Below are 18,553 nucleotides of genomic sequence, written 5' to 3'. Positions count from 1 at the left end.
CTTTTGGGGCTGAGAGCCTCTTGCTAGGACAGGAGCAGTGCCCTGCGGTAGCTGCTCAGTGCCACCATCCCCATGGCACAGCCACTTGTCCCTGTGGGGGTGGCGGGGCCCCCCACAGCCCTGAGCACCCGAGGTTTTGCAGCTCCACAGCAGGGACCCTGTGCAAACAGCCTCGGGATCCCTTGCAGAGCGGGAAGCTGGGGAAGGATAAAGATGAATTTCCTTCCAACTCCCCAGGCATCTGGGAGGTGGGCGGAAGGTAAAAAAAGATGAGCCTTGAAGTTTTAATTCCTTAGAGATATTTAGGTACCTTGCTCTTGTTACTCGAGGGAGCTGAGTGCCTGAGCTCATAACCCAGCACTTTGTAGCCGAGCTTTGACCTCTGCTTCTCCAGTGGATGTTAAATTTCAGAGAACTTCAGGCACAGTGGCCACACCACATGCTCCGTGCAGGTTAGGCCCAATAAGTTGTCTTTGGGATAGCTGTTCTTGCACTCCATGGCTCATGAGACAATTTGCCTGAGCTTACCAGGATGTGCCAAGAGCCCAGGCCTGAAATTTGACCTTTCAGGAGGGCTGAACTCACGGATGGGGATGGCAGGAATACTGCTCATCTCCCCAGGTCTTAGTTCCCACACCGAGGGAGCAGCAACAGCCAGAACAGTGCCTGAAAAGTGTTTCACTGGATGAGAAGTAATGAGATTTTTAGAACCCAAACTAGAGCCTTTTAGTCTTTTGGCTTTCCAGGTTGTGATCAATATTCTTGGCCGTGTTTCCACCATCAGCATCATGAAAATCATAGTTCTGTCGCAAACTCCTCCTTCCCCCTGCCCCCCCCCCTCCAATAACCCTCCCTGGGGGAAAGTGCTTTGAGGGGAAAAAGACCTGAGATAAAATCAATTAATTGCCTTTGCATTCTCTGATAAATGCAGTGCAGAGAGTACGTACTTCGCAATACAAATGAACTAAAGCAGCAGCAACAAAAGCTTGCTGAAAGGAAACATTACCCCATAAGAGCAGCCCGCTCCGGGCACCAGGCAGGTGTTGGTGGTGGGCAGGGGCTGCTCGGGGTGCTCCGACCCGACGGGGTGAGAGGGGTGGAGGAATCCTGCAGAGCACGGGATGAACAGGAGCCCAGCGGGGGGCAGGGGATGGATGCCTTTTCAAAATGAGAGAATGCAAAATGTGTTATGTGAGTTCATCTCCTCCAAATTAAACGTTACCTGAAAGGCAGGGCCATGGTGAGGCTGGAGGAATCAGGCAGATCCGCTCTGCACGCTGGTGATCCAGTTCTCACGTACCGTGTTTTCATGTGAAGTGTCCTGCAAGGTTCCTCAACTGGGGAGGGCTGCCCTGCCCTGCCTGGGGACACTGGGGGCACCCCTGCAGCTGCCCACCCAGGGGTGCCCCTTGATTAAAGCAGTGCCATTAAATCAGGACCATGAACTGAAGCTCACTGGTGGTGCAGAACACAAACAAATGCTTCTTGTGGACTTCCAAGGGATTTCTGTGGGGCTGAGCAGGGAGAGGTGAGGAGCAGACAACTCAGGGAAGGTGGCACCCAGTCAACAGCAAGGCTGGGGATACTCGTGCTGCCCCAAGCCCCCACAGGGTGCCCAAAGCTTTGATGCATCCTCCAGGGCCCAGAGGAGCAGGAGCAGGAGAGCAGGACCTGCTCAGGTGCCCCCCACCCCGGCTGCTCCCCCCCTGCACTGCTCATCCATCACATCAGGGGTGGCTGGGCTCCTCCAGCCCCACGGAGGGGCAGGGGGCTGCTTTGTGCCCTCTTGCACAGCAGAGGCTTCAAAACAGCCTGCACGGGGAGCACGGAGCTGAGCTGCTGAAGGACACGCTCCTGGGGGCTGGCCTGGCCCAGCGCCGCGGTGAACTCATCCGCAGAGGGCATGATTCATCCCGAGCTCGCCCTGCTCCGTACGTCTCGGACACTCAGTGCCAGAGTATTTTACTGCTCTTGGCTGCTGGTAGGCTCCCATGTGCCCAGCCCTGGGGATGCTCCTCCTGCCCTCGGTGCGGCCGTGGGGCTCTGCAGCCAGCATCAGGCTGCTGCGGGGTGGGTGCAGGGGAGCAGCGAGCTGTGCAGCCGTGACTCCCTCCTGCAGGAGGGACTGAGGGAGAGCAAAGCAAGCCAGCAGCAGGGAGGGCAATGTAATACGACAAAGGATTAACTTGCTGGCTTCACGGCTGGCTCTCCTCCAGCTTGCTGCCTCAAACCTTTTTTCCCCAGGCTCCTCACCGCTGCCTGTTGGCTGGGCACTGCCCACGTCTGTTTGCACACCTGGGGGGCACAGGGCATGCACTTGCATGGGGAGAGTTGGGCTTGCTCACAGTCCTGTGTGATGGATGTGCCCCGTGGGTTAGTGAGAAGGGAATGAGGATCTGGTTATTCAGCACAGAAAAATGCAATGGGAGAAGCTGGCCAGTGCCAGGGTGGGCAAGTGGAGGCTCTGGAGCAGGGCTGTGCAAGTCACAGCAAGAGGAGCCAGCTGCCAAACAGCCCAGGCTCTGGGCAGGGAAGCGCAGCGATAAGCTAAGTTGGCTAATCGGGATTCACACTGACAGGGAGAGAAAATTACCCAGATCCAGCACAGAGGCAGCTAAGCGGGGAATGGATAACCACAGCAGCGTTCTGCCTTTGCTCCAGCTCTCCCAGCCAGCAGATGAATTAAAGCCCAGGTGGTGTGACTCACGCACGCAGAGCAGGGTCACTTTGCCAGCACGGGCATCAGCTGTGGAAATGCCAGGCCAGCGGGCTGGGCTGAGCCCAGCACCCCCAGAGCAGCCCCTGCCCAGCAGCAGCTCACCTTCTCCTCCTGCAGCAAGAGAAGAGCCCAGCCCCAGGGAACGTGCTGGTGTTGGGGAGGCAGCTGTACCCCGAGCAGCCCCTCGGGCAGCATCGCTGCGCTGGGTGCCGTGCACAGGCCAGGATTGCCCTGGGTGCTGGCCGTGGTACGGGGCTGAGCCTGCAGCAAGCCGGGAGAGCGTCCTGGTGAGTCCCAGGCTGCTCCTGCCCCGGTGCCCTGGCAGGAGCTGGAGGTTTCTGGGGGTGGGTGCCCCAGCTGTGCCCCCGACTGCAGCCCTGCCAAAGGAAAAGTGGGCAGGAGGTCTGACAAAACCCAAATCCTCTTCCTTTGCACCCGCAGTGCTCTTGTTGGTAGGGCTCCTGCTGTAAAACAAGGAGAAAGCCCCAAATTTCGAGTTGTGTCCAGGTGGGTTCATGGTGCGTGGAGCCCCGTAGTTTGAGCAGCCCCTCCTGCAGCCCCCGGCCGGGAGCTGTGTTTTTGTGTTGTGTGCTGTGTGTGCACTGTGTGCTTGCAGCCCGGGCATTTTTTTGGAGCTGGGGCGTTCTCTGCACGCCAGGTGACCGCGCGGTCGCCGTGGTAACGAGCATCGGGAGCAAAAAACCCGAAATAAATGTCGGGGTGTGAAGGGGATGTGGCGGGGCCGGGCCGGGCTCCCTGCGGCCCTCGTTTGTGCGAGCCCCGAAGGCAGCGCCCGGGGGTGCGGGGGGAGCTGCCCGGGCAGGGGGGGCTCCTTTGGCCCCGGGGTGGGGCAGATTTTGGCAACCCTGCTGCAGGGCGAGGGGCTGGCAGGCCAGGAGCATCGCGAGCCCCACGAGCACTGCCTCTAAAGAAGCCTCCAGACACGCAGGTTGCAGGCAGGAGTTCAGTCCTGCAGCTGAGCAGAGGCTCTGTTCCTCCGCTGGGAAAGTCACTTCTCAAAAAATATACAGATTTTTATGTCTGTGGCAATCGAAGTGTTTTGGTGGGACAGGCAGCACTGCAGCAGGGGTTGCACATCCCAGCCGGGAGCAGCAGCCCAGGCTGGGCAGCTCGACCCCTGCCATGGCATCCTGCAGCCAGGGGGGCTGCACCCAAGGCTTGGTCTCCAAACTCCTTTCCCACGTGGCTCCAAGATAAAGTTTTCTCTTGTTAATCAGATAACGAGTGCTGGCCACATGAGCCTGCTGAGAAGGTTATTTCAGAGGGAAACGTCCCTGTCTTGTGAGCCTGTGCACTTGGAGGAGATCCTGTACCATCCGGGGGGGGGCTTCCCTTGCTAAAGGGAGCTTTGCAACCCCTGCAGGTCAGGGACAGCAAACTGGCACAGCACAGTGCAGGCGGTGGGCTCGGCTGGTGCCGAGACAGAGCAAGGACCTGCCTTGGCTGGATGACAGCTGGGGAGGAAAGGGAGAGATCTGGGGGGAAGCTTGGGGGGCCTGGGGCAGAGCCTGGCTGGCGGGTACAGGGAGAGGGGAGGAGAAGGTGAGTGGAAAGCCAGGAGCAGGGGAGGAGGAGGAGGGAGGCTGTGCTGAGGCTGCTGTCCTTGCCGTGCCCGGTGCCTCCCCACCCGTTCGTGCCGCCCCTTCTCAGCCTCCCCAGCGCCCGCAGTTCCCAAAGCAACGGCAGCAGGCGCTTCTCCCTCCGATGCCGTGTCTCCGCGTGGATGACAGCTTGCCACCTCCAGAGCTTCATCTCCAGGCTTTAATTGATGCCTGTCACGATGCTCAGCTCCCCCGAGCTGGAGCTGGAGAGCAGACTGACAGTGTGCTGCTGGGGATGCCGTGCAGGATGGCTTCTCTCGCCCTGCGCCCCGTCCCCCAGCAGCACATCCCACGAGAGAGGGGACACAGCCAGCATGGCCTGGCGCTGCTGTCACACAGAGCTGCTCCCATCGAGCTGCTGCAGGCTGGAAAAGCCATCAGTGAAGGTGGACACAGCTCTTCTGAGAGGGATGGGGCACGGGATGAGCAGTGCATCGTGCAATGGCTTTTGGCAAGCCAGAAGTCGGTGGCGCAGCAGTATGAGCAGGGGACAAGTCCCCGGGACCTGCACCACTGCAGCGTGTGGCTGTGAGATGTTTGCTGGCAGGGCCCCTGCTGCCATCTGTCCCGCACCAAGCTCTGCGTGAGCATTGGCAGCTTTGTGGAAGGGCCATAACCCGAATGGGATGGCAAGAGGGATCCCTCCCACCTCAGCCTGCCCTGACACCTCGGGGAAGCCGTGCTCCGTGCCTGGTTACCCATTTATAACGTCAAGGACGACATTTGTCAATGCTGCAGAGAAAGCACCGGGCATACCCTGGCACTTGTGTGCTGCTTCCTCTGGAGAAGGCAGCTCAGAGAGTCCTGCAGACAGGACCCACCGCAGCTGCCCGGACCCCGGAGGTGCTGCAGTTCCACCGAGCCCTGAGCTGTCCCCAGCAGCGCTCGGTGCCTTGGAGAGCTGCCACGGGGAGCAGGAGCTCAGCATCCACAGGCGGGGACGGGCTGCATCCATCAAAACAAATCCGTAAGTGCAACTGGGCATAGCCAATTTTTTTTGTTGTTTTAATGCCTTTGATTTCCCTCTGACTGCACATCGGTAGCACACGGAGCAGGCTGCTGGGTGGATGAGCAGAAACAGTGAAGAAAAGAGACTGTACGCAGCCAGTCCCTTCTCAGGCTGCCCCACCAACACGTGTGACCTGTCAGGATCTCCCCTCTGTGGACCCCCCCGTGCTGTCCCCATTCCCTTCCTGTAGTGACCGAGTCCCCAGTGTGCCACCTGGCTGAGCCGGGCTCGTCCTTGGCTTTCTCCTTTCATGGCACAACTGCACCACTTTGGCACAGGAGAGAGCTGGGCCCTAAAGCACAGCGAAGAGAAAGCCAAAGCAAACAGGCGTTCAAAGGCAAAATGCTTTTGTTTTGCTTCAGAGCCAGGAGGGGGGGAAAATCAGGGAAAAAAAAAAAAAAAAAAGAGAGAGCCTTTTTTTCCCAAATGCTAAGTGGGAGGCCATCAGATGCCAGAGCATCTGTCTCCTTCCCCAGGGCTTCCAGGCAGCGCTGTTGGTGCCCACCACAGCGGGGCTGCGCTCGGCCCCCGCTCCGGGTTTTGGGTGCGGGAGGAGGGGGGCAGCAGGCGTGGGGCTGTGGGGGTGCGGGGTTTTGGGCTGTGCCGTGGGGTGGGTGGCTCAGCCTTGGCACTCGCCTGTGACTCTGGTGTGTGTGTGTGTGTACACGCGTGTGCCTGCCGTGCAGGGGCTGTGTGAAGGGGGCTGGAGCAGGGTAAGGCCGTGTCCCCTCAGTGACTCTGCCTTCTCCAGCATCTGCTGCAGTTGCCAGCGTCCCGGGCACAAAGCAGAGCTGAGAAGCAGCAAGGAATGGAAAGCAGATGAGAAACCTGTTGTGGTAATTTAAATGAAGTTACCCATGCCTCCAAAAATCACATCTCCAGAGTCAATCTGCGCCCCAAGTGTTGTTAGCGGGCACAGAGGGGCAGGCAGCCGCTGCTGGTGGGTGCTGCTGGTGAGGGGTGGTGCTGCCCTTCGCTGCAGGCTGCCCCTGGGAGGATTGGAGCGGGGGGGTGGCACCGAGGCTCACGGGTACCCCCGGGGCAGGGGGGCTGTGGTTGGGGGTCACTGGGCAGCCCCGTGCAGCGCCGCCCCCAGCGCAGAGGGATCTGAAGGCTTCCTGGCTTGTGTCTCCTCAGGAACCTTCCGAGGAGTGTGCAAGAAAATCGACCACTTCCCCGAGGACGCGGATTACGAGCAGGACACGGCCGAGTATCTCCTCCGTGAGTCCCTCTCTGCGCGCTGCCCCCGAGCCCCGTCCCCAGCAGCCCCCCAGCAGCCCCCAGCTGGCAGCAGGCCGAGGGGTGGCAGCCCCGGCTCCCCGCACGGCAGCACCCACCCGGGCACCCACACGAAGGGACAGGGGCACTGCCCAGCCTGCTGGCAAACACGGTGACAGGCTGAGGGGTCCGCATGGCAGAAGGGCACCTTTAACACCTACACTGCCAAGTAAGCAGGGACATGAGGCAGCGGGTGCAAGCACTGAGGTCTCGGGGCTGGCTCAGCTGCTGACACCCCGGGGGAAGGGACCCCGGCACCCCCTGCCCCTCCTGCGGGGCTGCTGCTGCTCTGGGCGCTGCGCTGAGCTCCCCGTTTTGTAGCTCTCCACGGGGAGCCATCGGCTCTGCTCACCCAGCTAGGAGGGGAGTGTGCCGAACGGAATCGGTGTGCAATTTTAGGAGCTGAGCGTTTAAGATCTTCTCCCACCCCCTCCCACAGTTAAAACAAAAAGTCTATTTTAAAGCCCCCGGAATGGCATTTTAATGGGGCTTCTGTATCTCGGTGCTTTTAATAAGGGCCCTAAGAGAGGGATGAGCCCAAACCAAGGCACGGTGTATTTTAGGTGCCTTTGCTTTAGCAGCAGATAGGGATTTGCTGCATTAATTGTTCGCTGCAGTCAGTTTGGAAGCTGAACTTCTGATAGGGCTTGTAGGAAAGACCCTTCCCTGCAGTGACCCCCGAGCGTGCAGACAGGCCCTGCCCGAGCTAATCCGGCTGATTTAGGGATAGAGCCCAGCCTGGGGCTACAGCACCAGCCCTGCTGGGCTTTGGGTCTTGGGCTTTTTGTTCATTTAGGTAATGTTCCTCCCCAAGTCAGAAAACAATTTTAATAAGTAAGTAAATGCAGCTGCAGTGGTTTGGGGACCCAGGTGACTGGTTCCTGACCCCTGTGGCTGGCAGTGCAGTGCCTGTGGGTTCGTTGGCAGCCCCTTGAGATCTGGGAGGTTTTCTGCAATCCTGAGGATCCGCTCTTAGCCACAGCCAAAACCCAGAGGTGCCGTGCTTTGTAGTGAGGAGGGAAATTGCTAGTGCTAGCTGCATGACAAGGCTCAAGAGATAATTCCTTGAAATAGTACAGGAGAAAAAAAAAAAAAAAAAAAAGAAATTAAAAAAAAATAATCATTTTAAAGGTTTTGTGCCTGGAGGCCTGAATCACAGGTCTTGCGTGGTTGATGCAGGGCTCGAGAGCAGCTTGGGAGAAAGAGGAGCAGCGGACACCCAAGGGGAGCGGTGCTGGGCTGCCCCCAGAATCGCATCTGTGAGGGCTGCGAGGGCATCCTCATGGGGCTGGGACCCGGCCTGTGGCTGCCAGCCCCCCGCGGGGTGAGCTGGGCTGTGTGCCGCCGAGCCCGGGGGTCCCTCCCCAGCAGGGTCCCCAAATCCAACCCGGCCCGGGGCTGCCATGGGGCTGGGGGTGCCGGCCCCTGACCGTGCCCTGTTCCTCGCCCCGCAGGTGCGGTGAGAGCCTCCAGCATCTTCCCCATCCTCAGCGTGGGGCTGCTCTTCTTCGGCGGCCTCTGCGTGGCAGCCAGCGAGTTCTACAAGAGCAAACACAACGTCATCCTCAGCGCCGGCATCTTCTTCGTCTCGGCAGGTAGGAGCTGCCCCGTGGGGTGGGAGTGGGGGCTCTCCGGGTGTGCTGCAGGTGTGCACGTGGGGACTCGAGGGGGAACAAGGGGAGCTGGTGGCACAGCCTTGTGAGCGGTCCCATCCCGGGTGAAAAGTCCTCAGGGACAGTGAGGAAAACCCACAGCGGTCCTTGGCCAAGGGGCCACCTTGCCAGAAAGTCCTTTAAGCCCCACAGGGTGTCGCTGGGGGAGCCCAGCATGGGCCAGGTTTTGGGGGGATCTGCCCTCGGCCACCACGGAGCACCCAGCCCTGGGCAGCAGGTGGAGGGGCTGCCACAGTCCTACAGGAAAAATAACTCTGCCTCGAGAGGCCGTTCCTTCAGGATTGCTCATTTCTCTGCGCACTGTTCCCCAACGCTTCCACTGATTATTTTATGACAATGTCTTTGTCTCAAGGAACTGTTCTATTTTGTGTTTTTCTTCTCCCCACAAAGAGACAAATTACTCTCCCTCCTTCGGCTGGCAGGAGCCGCTGATGCAGATGAGAAAACAACAGAAAGAACATAATCGATTCATTAAGTAAATACAGGAATGCATCAGCCGCTCCTCAGCCTTACGACACAGCCCCACGGCTCTGCTGGCAGTGCAAAAATTGCCCAAATCCCAAACAAAGTCCCCAGGCTCTGCCAGAAATTAAGAGACGGAGCCGCTTTGCTTCCCGGAGCTCTCAGCCCTGACAAAATGGGGCCGGCACCCCCCTGGGGCACGGGGACACACTCCCGTCCCCCCCATCCCTCTCCCGCTGCTGGAGCGAGCGCCTCTCCCTCTCCCCCCGAAGGTCTCAGTAACATCATCGGGATCATCGTCTACATCTCGGCAAACGCGGGGGACCCCGGGCAGAGCGACTCCAAGAAGAGCTACTCCTACGGCTGGTCCTTCTACTTCGGGGCGCTGTCCTTCATCATCGCCGAGATGGTGGGGGTGATCGCCGTGCACATGTACATCGAGAAGCACCGCCAGATCCGCGCCAAGTCGCACTCGGAGCTGCTGAAGAGGTCGGCCTTCACGCGCCTCCCCACCTACCGGTACCGCTTCCGCCGGCGGTCCAGCTCCCGCTCCACCGAGCCGCGGTCCCGGGACATGTCGCCCGTCAGCAAGGGCTTCGGCACCATCCCCTCCACCGACATCTCCATGTTCACCCTCTCCAGGGATCCCTCCAAGGTCACCATGGGGACGCTGCTCAACTCCGAGCGGGACCACGGTTTTTTACAGGTCCACAACTCCATCCCCAAAGAGTTCAAGGAGTCTTTGCACAACAACCCGGCCAACAGACGAACCACGCCGGTCTGAGCGGGGCCCCGCCGCCGGGCAGCGTGCAGAGGCGCCTTGTCAGGCTGCATGACATGATCCTCGTGACGGTGTAACCCGTGAAACCCCGTTTTTAAGGACAACCCCAGCAGGCTCCCCGTGCCCCTGCCCCAACGGGGGGCTGGGTTTCTCTCCCGAGCCACCCACCCGGCTGCCCCACGGCCGGGCTGGGACTGCCGCCCGCCCCCGGCACCGAGGGCACCGCGCTGCGCCGCGTCCCCGGCCACGGCGCCCCTGAAGACTGGCTGGGGGCTTCCCAAAGTCACCATCGTTAATGTTGATAATAACCACAGTGTTACCTTAGCTGTATGTCCCCATGGAAATGCTGGCGACAGCCCTGTCTGTGAGAATCCCCATCCGGTAGTTACATTTAAGCGAAACTGCCTGGAAGTCCGGAGTGTGAAGCACTGAGCGGGTAACGTAACGATGCTCGTGTTCCTGAAACCGTGTCCCCCGTTGTGATGGATGGAGTGCTCGAGCTGGGTTTCTTTATGGCGTTTCGTGCATGCATTAAATAGCTTGGAATTCAATTTTGTCATGTCAGGTTGGAAGAAACATCCTTTTGCAAATTTCTGTGGTCTTGAAAGGGCTTCTTTCTTTCTTTCTTTCTTTCTTTCCTTCCTTCCTTCCTTCTGTCTTTCTTTCTTTCTTTCCTCCCTCCTTTTGGTGCATTCTGACCATGAAAGGACTCAGGAGCAGAATTCCTCCAATGACTGGTAGCAATTAGCCAGCATTTAATTAATCTCTAATGTTGCAAGAAAATGAAATAACTCCCTAAAATTAATACACGCGCAGCCACAGAATACTGTCTGGGCGAATCGAGAGGCAACGCTTGAGCCGGTGGTACTTCGGGAGAAGCTGAGTTGTGGCTGGGCCTCTGGCTCTGGTTTGTATGCTGATGGTGTATGATTCTATAACGAACATGACCAGGAGATTGACGAGAAAAATAACAATAAAATTGTCCAAGTTTGGCAAGCAAGTTACTTGGCTGAATGGGCCACGCGTGCTGACCCTGCTGTGGGGACCGGGATGCAGCGTGCATCGCGGGTGTTTATCCCATGGCGGTGGGGAGGGGGAGGTGCTCTGGGTCCCTCCATACTGGACGTTTTTAGGCACAAAGAGCGGCGGGGGGAGCACTTCTCCCACCTCATGGGGAGCCACCAGCACAGGCCGGGGGGGCTGCAGGGCTGGCACCATGCATGTGGCCACGGGTCTGTCCGGAGCAGGGCTTGGCTGCAGGAGGCAGCGCCTGCGCAGCAGCTCTTGGCACAACGTGTCCCTTAATTGAGGTTTATTTAGCCATCTGACAAAACTGATGGATTTCTGGGGGGTTTGTTAGGTGACCGCAGGTGCTGGGGGCCCAATGAGCCCCGTTTGCTCTGCAAAATGGAAGCACCGGGTGCTGCTCTGTGCTCCTGGCAGCCAGCGGCCCCTCGGCGTGGCCACGCGTGGCTTCAGGCGGGTGCCTTGGCTTCCTTGGGGCTTATTTGCTACTATTGCAAGGGGGTGGTGGCAAGGAGCCCTATTCAAATGCTAATTAGGCCTCCTAATTGCCACAGTCGCTGATTGCATGTATTAAAAACAGCCGAGGAAGTGTAGCATTCTGATCCTAGGGAAATATTTAAAAACAAAGTAGTGAAAGGGCTCGCTGCGTAAAATGCAGAAGCAGCAGCATTTTCATCTACCTGGCAAGCAATCATCAGCCTGCGAGGGCTCTCTGCAGCTCCCAGCGTGCAGCCTCCTTCATCAGGTGGTTGCCCTGAAGGAGGCCACCTGAGCACGTGCTGGAGTTGTTTCGGGGAGCTATCCCAGTGCCTTGGACCTCTGACAGTGGCTCCGGGCTCACCCAGCAGCCTGCGCCCCTCAGACCCCCAGCAAACCGCCCAACCTGCCCCATCTGACAGATGTGGTCAGCATAGTGCCAGGAGCAGGGCGTGCTGAGGACTGCCCTTCAGCGGACCTTTGGGGACTCTGCGAGCAGAACCCCCGGTGCTGTGCATGCTGAACACCACAGCGAGATCCCCGCGGTGGGCACAGAGGGGCTGACCCCACGTGGTGTTACCGGGGCAGGGGCAGGAGCCTGCCCTGAAGCATCCCTGCCTGCTCACCTCTGGGCTGTGCGCACGCACGTGCACGCTTTGTGGCTTAGAGGAACGTATTTTTCAGACTTACATCTTCAGAAAACATTCTCCAGCTGAGTCACCAAACACTGCGGGTAAGAAGCCCTGTGCGTCCTTATCAGGAACAGCGAGGCGTGTGAACAGGGTGCATTTTTAATTAAAGCCAAGCCCCACGCTGGCGGAGCAGTGCGGCCCGTGCTGGCCGGGAGGCTCGGCAGCAGAGCAGAGCGCTGGGACAGCAGGAGGCATCGATGGCCAGGAAAACATGTGGCCAGCTGCAGATGGATTGGCTCCCGTGTCATGGCAATTGTTAATAATCCAACCCACCGTGCTGTTATCATGATCAATACTGTCGTCACTGCGTTATTTACTGCCATTTTGGTGGCCACCAGGAGCAGCCATTTGTTGGGGCAGGAACGCTGCGTGCCACCTCCTGGGCAGGCGCAGGACTCCTGGTGCCTCAGGTGTCATTAAAGCCACGTTCAGGGCAATTTGTGTTGCTGTTGCTTGTCTTGAGGGCCAGTGAGCCAGGGGATGGCTCAGCAAAGGATTGTGCTTTGTTTCACAGAGAGGATCGATTTTCCAAAGTCAATTAATTTATGCCCTAAGTCATGGAACAGAAGCAGGAGGTGCCCCCAGTACGAGGTCTTACTGCGGGGTGGCCATGAGGCAGGTGGTGCAGGAGCAGCCAGACAGCACAGGTTTGCCTTCCTTGGGGCTGAATTTGTGACCTGAAACGTTTGGTTTTGTTTCTGATGCACCCTAACTCCAGCTGTTGTTCCTTCTGATGTCGTCCTTTTGTTTCACCCAGTGCAGCCGGCTCACCTCGCCCCGGTGAGGCAAAGTGCTGCTGGTGCTGGCTGGACAACTCGTACAGCTTTGTGTCTGGTGCTGTGCTGGGAGGTGTTAATGGCAGAGAGACAGGACGGGGACCTGGCTGCAGAGCAGCACATCCAAACCCTGCTGTGCTGCTGCCCTTGCTTGGAAATGAGACCCCAGAGCTGGAGGCTGCTGTGCAGGAGGGGTTTGGGTACCGCTGCCAGAGCCCATCGGCCCCATGTGGGGCAGCAGCAAAACATCCCCTGCATGGGGACCACGGGCAGCCCGTGCCAGCACCAGCAGGAGCCTGCCCCTGGCATGGAGCAGAGCTGGGGGTCCCAGGCTGGCAGCCCCTCTGCCCCACCGATGGGCACCACCGTGCTGCTGCCCCCGTGCCGCAGGGGCTGAGCCGAGCCGCAGCCTCCCCTGCAAGACCGAGGCGCTTGTTTGTGAAGGGAGGCCGGGCAGGCGGTGATTGAAGGTGTTTACTGCCACGTGTAATATCTTTCCTTCGTGCCGATGTCTTTCCCCTGAAAGAGAAAATCAATACCCAGGCTAAATCTGGAGGCTTCAATATTTTTCACAGAAGTGCAAATCAATATGGATTTCTTAACAAGTTTAATTTCGATACCTGAAAGTGCACATTCTGCCTATTTCCTGACCTTTCCAATCCTTTGGGGAGAAAGATTAAAAAGATTTGTTCAAATTCAAGAAATTGAATCAGCAATTGCCCCATTACCGTTTCCTTCCTGCCAGACCTTGATAAACAGCGTGATGGCCCATCCTAGCCACATGGCCCACGGCACCTCACCCCGTGCCACTGCCGACAGCCGTGCCGTCCTGCCCTGACCCGTGAGGCTCACGTCCTTACCCCAACACACAGAGCTGCAGCCAGCACAGGAACAGCAGCCCCGGTGGCAATGAAGGGACAGGAGCCAGCTATGGGCAGATGTCCCCACTGCCCCTTCTCACGTCATACAAACCCACCCAAGCCTACACTCCCTTTTGAGCAGCTTGATTTAAGGGTGCTGCAGTGCTCTGGAACGGCTCTGTATTTATCGTGCAAAGCCTTTGTGCAGTTTCAGAGCATCGTGTGATCACTGTAAACACTGAAAAATGAGCACAAGCTGTGGGCTCGTCTCACCTGAGCTAAAACCTTCAGGTAACGTTGTGATTGCCCTTGGAGTGATCCCCCTGAAAAAGACCAACTTAGGTTACTAAAGCAGATGTGTCTGCGAAGGTCAGTGCCTGCTATTTCAATGTCACCCCAGCAGTGGCTGTTGCCACAGGTTACTGGTGGCTCATCCTGCCCAGCAGGGAGCTGCACGGGGGGTGCACGGGGCTGGCCCAGGACAGCGGGGCAGCGGGACGGGGACACTGCGGCCCTTGCAGTGGTCGCTGTGGGCTTATGTTCCTGCTTGCTCAACCCAAAAACTCAAGGGAGGTTTTTAATTGCTGCATTTGTGTTGTGGTAGACAGAAGACCCAGCTACAAGCTGCCTGCTGCTGACCGGTAGAAGTTGGCACCAACACAAACGTGGAGGGAAGATGTCACCAGCGGCGGCTGCAGCCGAGCTCTTCTTCTGACCCTTTTTTTCCAAGCCCAGCTCTGCAGGTACCTCCGATAAACGTGCAGCTTCCCCATGGCTTGCTGTAAGAGAAAGCTCCTCAACTCAGTTCCTCCAGAGCCTCTTTGGACCCCTTGGTTGGTACTTTCTCAACATTGTCCTTTGCCCTCTCTTGCTGTGATTTGTTTGTGTGTTTTATTTTTTTACAGTTAGAAATAGTTCATGAAAGCCTAGGTAAGTCCAAGCAATTTATATCATGTGTTCATTATTTTCTTGATGGACAGTAATGGTTTCTGTGCTGCCATTACTATCTGTCATCTAAATCCAAATGCTGAGGTGCTTTAAAGGGCAGCCTTTCATTCCGGGGCTGCAGTAGCTGCTCCAGCATCGTTTCCTTCTGCTGCGAGAGCCTGCGCGCCGTAAATCTTCGGCTGGCCATGGCCACTAACCCCAGCTCTTAAAAGTTCCCCAGAAAATTTTCAATGAACGAGACTTTCACCTGCTTTTAGAGTGAAGTCTCACTGCTAATAAACTTGTCACTCTGCCATGAACCTCCCTTCAGTCACTAGAGAAGAAAAGCCTCCTTGACGCACCCACGCTTGCATTAGAGGGGGTGTCGGGAGCAGGGGTGCTGCGGGGGGGAGGGTCTGGCCCAGCCCCCCTAATGGGTGCTATAGCCCTGGGAAGCAGTGATGCAGGTAAGTGCAATTATTAATTAATTAGTGCTGGGTTTCATTGCCTGTTCCTGCCGGTGGCTGCAGCCTTGCATTGATGGTAGCCGAGGTGGTGTTTTTAAAATCAAGCATTCTTCCCTTTTCCTTGATAAACTGGTTTCTATCAGCAGTCCAAAGGAGCTTGCCAAGGCTATGAATTATTCCAGGCTTGCTCTCACCCTGCCCAGTACAGGACAAGTCTGATAGTGAACAGTGCTGGGACTGCACAAGCTGTCCTCCCTTTCTGTCTCTTCTGGGCATTGTCACCACAGTTTTTGGAGCTGTCTGGTTCAGCCTCCTTCCATCAGTCAGCATCATCCTGTGGCATCAGCCTAAAACAATTGCAGACCAAGCTGTAGGTGCAAGGCAGGGCAAGAATTTGTGGTGTTAGTCCAGGTTATCTGATTTGCAAAGTTAGTGTCTCAATCAACAGAGGGTCAAATTTAGCAGTAACTGAAGGGAATGGAGGCGCCTTGTCCTCACTCGCACACGCCTCCTCCTAGGGCCAACCGGCTGCACCTTTTTGTTCTGTTTTTGTCCATTTACAGCATTTTTTTAGCCTCTTATTAAGCAACTTTCTCTCCATCCTCTGTGGTTTCCTTAGTTACTCTGTGCCTTGCAGCACCGTCAGTGCTCGCGGCGCTGCCACAGCACCGACGTCTCCTGTGCCGCCAGGAGCCGCGGAGCCGGAGCCGGCCCCAGCCGGGGGCTGCCCAGGTGGTGCTGGCTCTGCAGGGCCAGATGCAGGCACACGGCCACATCTGCTTTGTGGCAAAACTCTGTGAGAGATGCAGCACTGGGAAGCGCTCACAAGCACACGCGGAGGGCTGTAGCCAGCCTGCTGGGGTATTCCAGGAGCACTGCGCCAGCGCCTGCTGTGCCAGCACCGTGGCTGCTCGCTTCTAACCACAGCGGTGGCCCTGTCCTGTGACAACGACACCATCCTGGGGGGCTCAGAGCCCGCAGAGGTGCCAGTGCCTCCCCCCGGGGCCGTGCACCACAGCCATGCCTGGCCCAGCCCTGCGGCACCCCGCACGGCACCGCCGGCTGTGCCTTTCTGACAGCGCGGGCTCTCCTTGGAGAACCCAAGTTTCTGCTTTCTTTAATAACCCCTAGGTCCTCTGGAAAACTGCAATGAGTAGCATTAAGAAGCAACTTGGTAAGTTTATTTTGATGAAATACAATAATTATCATGCTTAGCAGCTGTTGCTATTTAAAATAAGAAAAAACGGGGCTTGCATTGAAAATGTTTTGTAAACCATGTGCACCAACAATCTGTTCCAATGAAACCAGCCATTATGGAAACCGTATAATAGCAGGAGCTCATTATGGAAAGTTAAATTGCAAATCATATTTTGTTTCAAATGAGCTAGATGAATGCATAATTTGCCTCAAAGAAATAGTTTTGCAGTTCTCATCCTCCTGCCAAGAGCTGAAGCTCTCGGGCTGCAGCTGCTAGAGCGGCCTGATTGTCCATTTCAGACTACAGGAAGTTTTGGTTTCAAAGGAAGATTTGAAGTGAGAAGGGGAGGAACAAAAGCAAAGGAAAAAAAGGCAGAACGCCACCACCGCTTTCAGAGCAGAGCAGTTGCAAGTGCTCAGCAAGTTTCCTACAGAGACCCCAGCTCCTGAGGGGCTGCACAGGCTGGATTTGAGGGCAAACGAGCCAGGGAGGGGACTCACACAGCTGGGGCCATCCTGCTGTGAGCCACGGGAAGGAGCCACCATGCCTGGCACAGCGGGGTCTGGGCACTGACTCGGGGGGGTCACTGCAGGGTGACCGAGGGGTCCTGGCCCTTCCCTCTCCAGAGCTCACAGCACCAACTTCCAGCCTGAAAATATTCTCCTTCCCTGGCAAGGGCATCATTCACGGGCATGGAAGTGGTTATTAATTATCCTTCCATCACTGGCTCTGTCCCAGTGACTCCTCGCAGTCCCCGTGCTGGTAGGAGGCGCACAATAAACGTCGTCAGAGCTCTGTATTTAGGCTCTTCCATTTTCACCAATTAAAAGCAATAGTAAATATTCCAGGGAGACTCTAAAGGCTCGCCTGCTCCTCCCCAAGGCCCAGTGGCTGGTGAGCACCCGCAGCTGATTGTTCTCCATGGGAGCACAGCACTTTGGTGGCTCTGGGGATGCAGGTGCTGCGTGTCCCCAGCCTGCTGGCCCCAGCTGCCCGGCCTGGCCCCAGCACCAAGGGGCAGACAGCGGCTGGGAGCCTCCCTGGGAGCCCAGCTCGGTGTGCTGGGGACATCAGCCCCCGCCTGTCGGTGTAAACTGTGAGCGCTGTGCTTTACTGCCGGCCTTAAACGAGAGCATGTGTAGTAATGAAACTTGGCGGGGGATCCTGACGTGCCCCTATAAATCCTGCAGCTGATGGGGAGTGGAGCAGCGAGCCCGCAGCCCCTGGGAGCCCTCATCCTCTTGCAATGAGGCAGTGGCAAGGACATGAGGATGAGCTGGGGGGTGGCCATCACCCACAGGACGGGGTTTGCCCCGCACCACGCTGCCACCGTGGCCATGGGCTGCAGGACGGGGACATTTGCCCCCCCAGAAAACGCCAGGCTAAGGGGGAAACCCCTGGGTGCAGTGGCTGAGCAGCCAAAGCATGACAGCAGCCTGTCCTAAAGTCACCACCTGGGCACCTCCCTCCCCGTTCCTGCCCCTTGATGCTGCAAGGGCTCTCCGAGGAGCGTGGAGGTGCAGCAGGACGGGGCTAATTGGGGCAGCACTGACTGCGGCTGCACCAGAGGCTGGGGCAGCTGGGGGCAGGACCAAGGCAATTTGGCCAGGGCTGCAGGACCTGCTTCCATCCCCGGGCTGAGGCTGAACTGAGCTCTCTGCAGCCCCCGGGGTGCCCCTGTGCTGGAGGAGCAGGAGGGCTGCGGTGCCAGGTAAGCCGCTCATCCGCTCATCCCCATCATCAGCCCTGCAAGCGCTGCCGGTGTCAGGGACGGGGCTGAGCAGACGGTGCTGGTGTAATTCACTCAGGCTTGCAGCAAATGAAAAAGCAAGAAATTGGCAGCAGGTAAATTGTTGCTATTTGAACCTATAAAATAATGGAGAAAGAGCAAGCACAATGAGCATTTCCATCACAAGCCAGGATGAATAAGGAGCGCAGGCTCCCCGCGCCCCGGGGAAGGCAGGTGAGCTTTGCAGAGTCCTTAAATGCGCCGTATATCTTCACAGAGAATTTCAAGCCAGTTAACCTAGCAGCAAACTGGCAAAAATAATTGAGAAGGCTAACGAGTGTTCTGTAACCTTCAAGTAAATAGCAAATATTTAAAACTTCAGGCTCTCTTTTTTTATTATCTTTTTTTTTTTTTTTTTTTTTTTTTTTTTTTTTTTTAACGTGGGCCCTTTTTTCTTGTGCAGCCTGGAGCTCAAAGCAGATAGGTGATTTCCTTTTGCTTCGCAGTCTTAATTAGCCTCTATTTCCCACCCCTTGTCAGCAATATGCAGCAAGCTAATTACTTCTTGCTGCTGTCAGGTGTCCTCCCTGCCTGGCTGCTACTGAGAGCAGCCCCTTCCTCCTGCTCTTTGCCTTCATGGCTTTGGCCCCAGTGACATCCCGGTGGTGCTGGGGGGGTACAGCCTGAGCCCTGTACCTCCGTGCTCAGCCCAGCCCAGAAACACCAAACACCAACTCCCGGCCCTGCAGGCAGAGCGGAGCTGCAGTGGCACCGAGCCCGTCCCAGAGACAATTTCATTAAACATTAAAAACAACAGCTGCTCACAGTATTAGGGAACGCTTAAAGACAGCAGAAGC

The 18,553-nt window shown here is 57.2% G+C and overlaps 1 protein-coding gene and 1 long non-coding RNA gene across 2 annotated transcripts in view; one reads left to right on the top strand and one right to left on the bottom strand.

The window, feature by feature from the left end:
• CACNG3 (calcium voltage-gated channel auxiliary subunit gamma 3) overlaps window positions 1-10,544 on the top strand; it is a 29,208-nt gene extending 18,664 nt beyond the window's left edge. The window contains exons 2-4 of the mRNA XM_084537347.1: window positions 6,488-6,571; window positions 8,083-8,223; window positions 9,036-10,544. Of these exons, the coding sequence (XP_084393473.1) occupies window positions 6,488-6,571; window positions 8,083-8,223; window positions 9,036-9,547 (737 nt within the window). The 3' untranslated portion in view covers window positions 9,548-10,544. The remainder of the gene's footprint in view (window positions 1-6,487; window positions 6,572-8,082; window positions 8,224-9,035) is intronic.
• On the bottom strand, window positions 9,734-18,028 carry LOC311445341. Its single transcript, XR_014698358.1, has 2 exons — window positions 13,136-18,028; window positions 9,734-13,034 (listed from the first exon to the last, which is right to left on the bottom strand). It is a non-coding gene; the product is annotated as an uncharacterized lncRNA (long non-coding RNA).
• Between the last annotated feature and the right edge of the window lie 525 nt (window positions 18,029-18,553).

Source organism: Aythya ferina (assembly GCF_964211825.1).
Source record: "Aythya ferina genome assembly, chromosome: 15".
Taxonomy (NCBI): domain Eukaryota; kingdom Metazoa; phylum Chordata; class Aves; order Anseriformes; family Anatidae; genus Aythya; species Aythya ferina.
The sequence above is the reverse complement of the archived record's forward strand: the minus strand, read 5'-3'. Positions and strand labels throughout refer to the sequence as shown.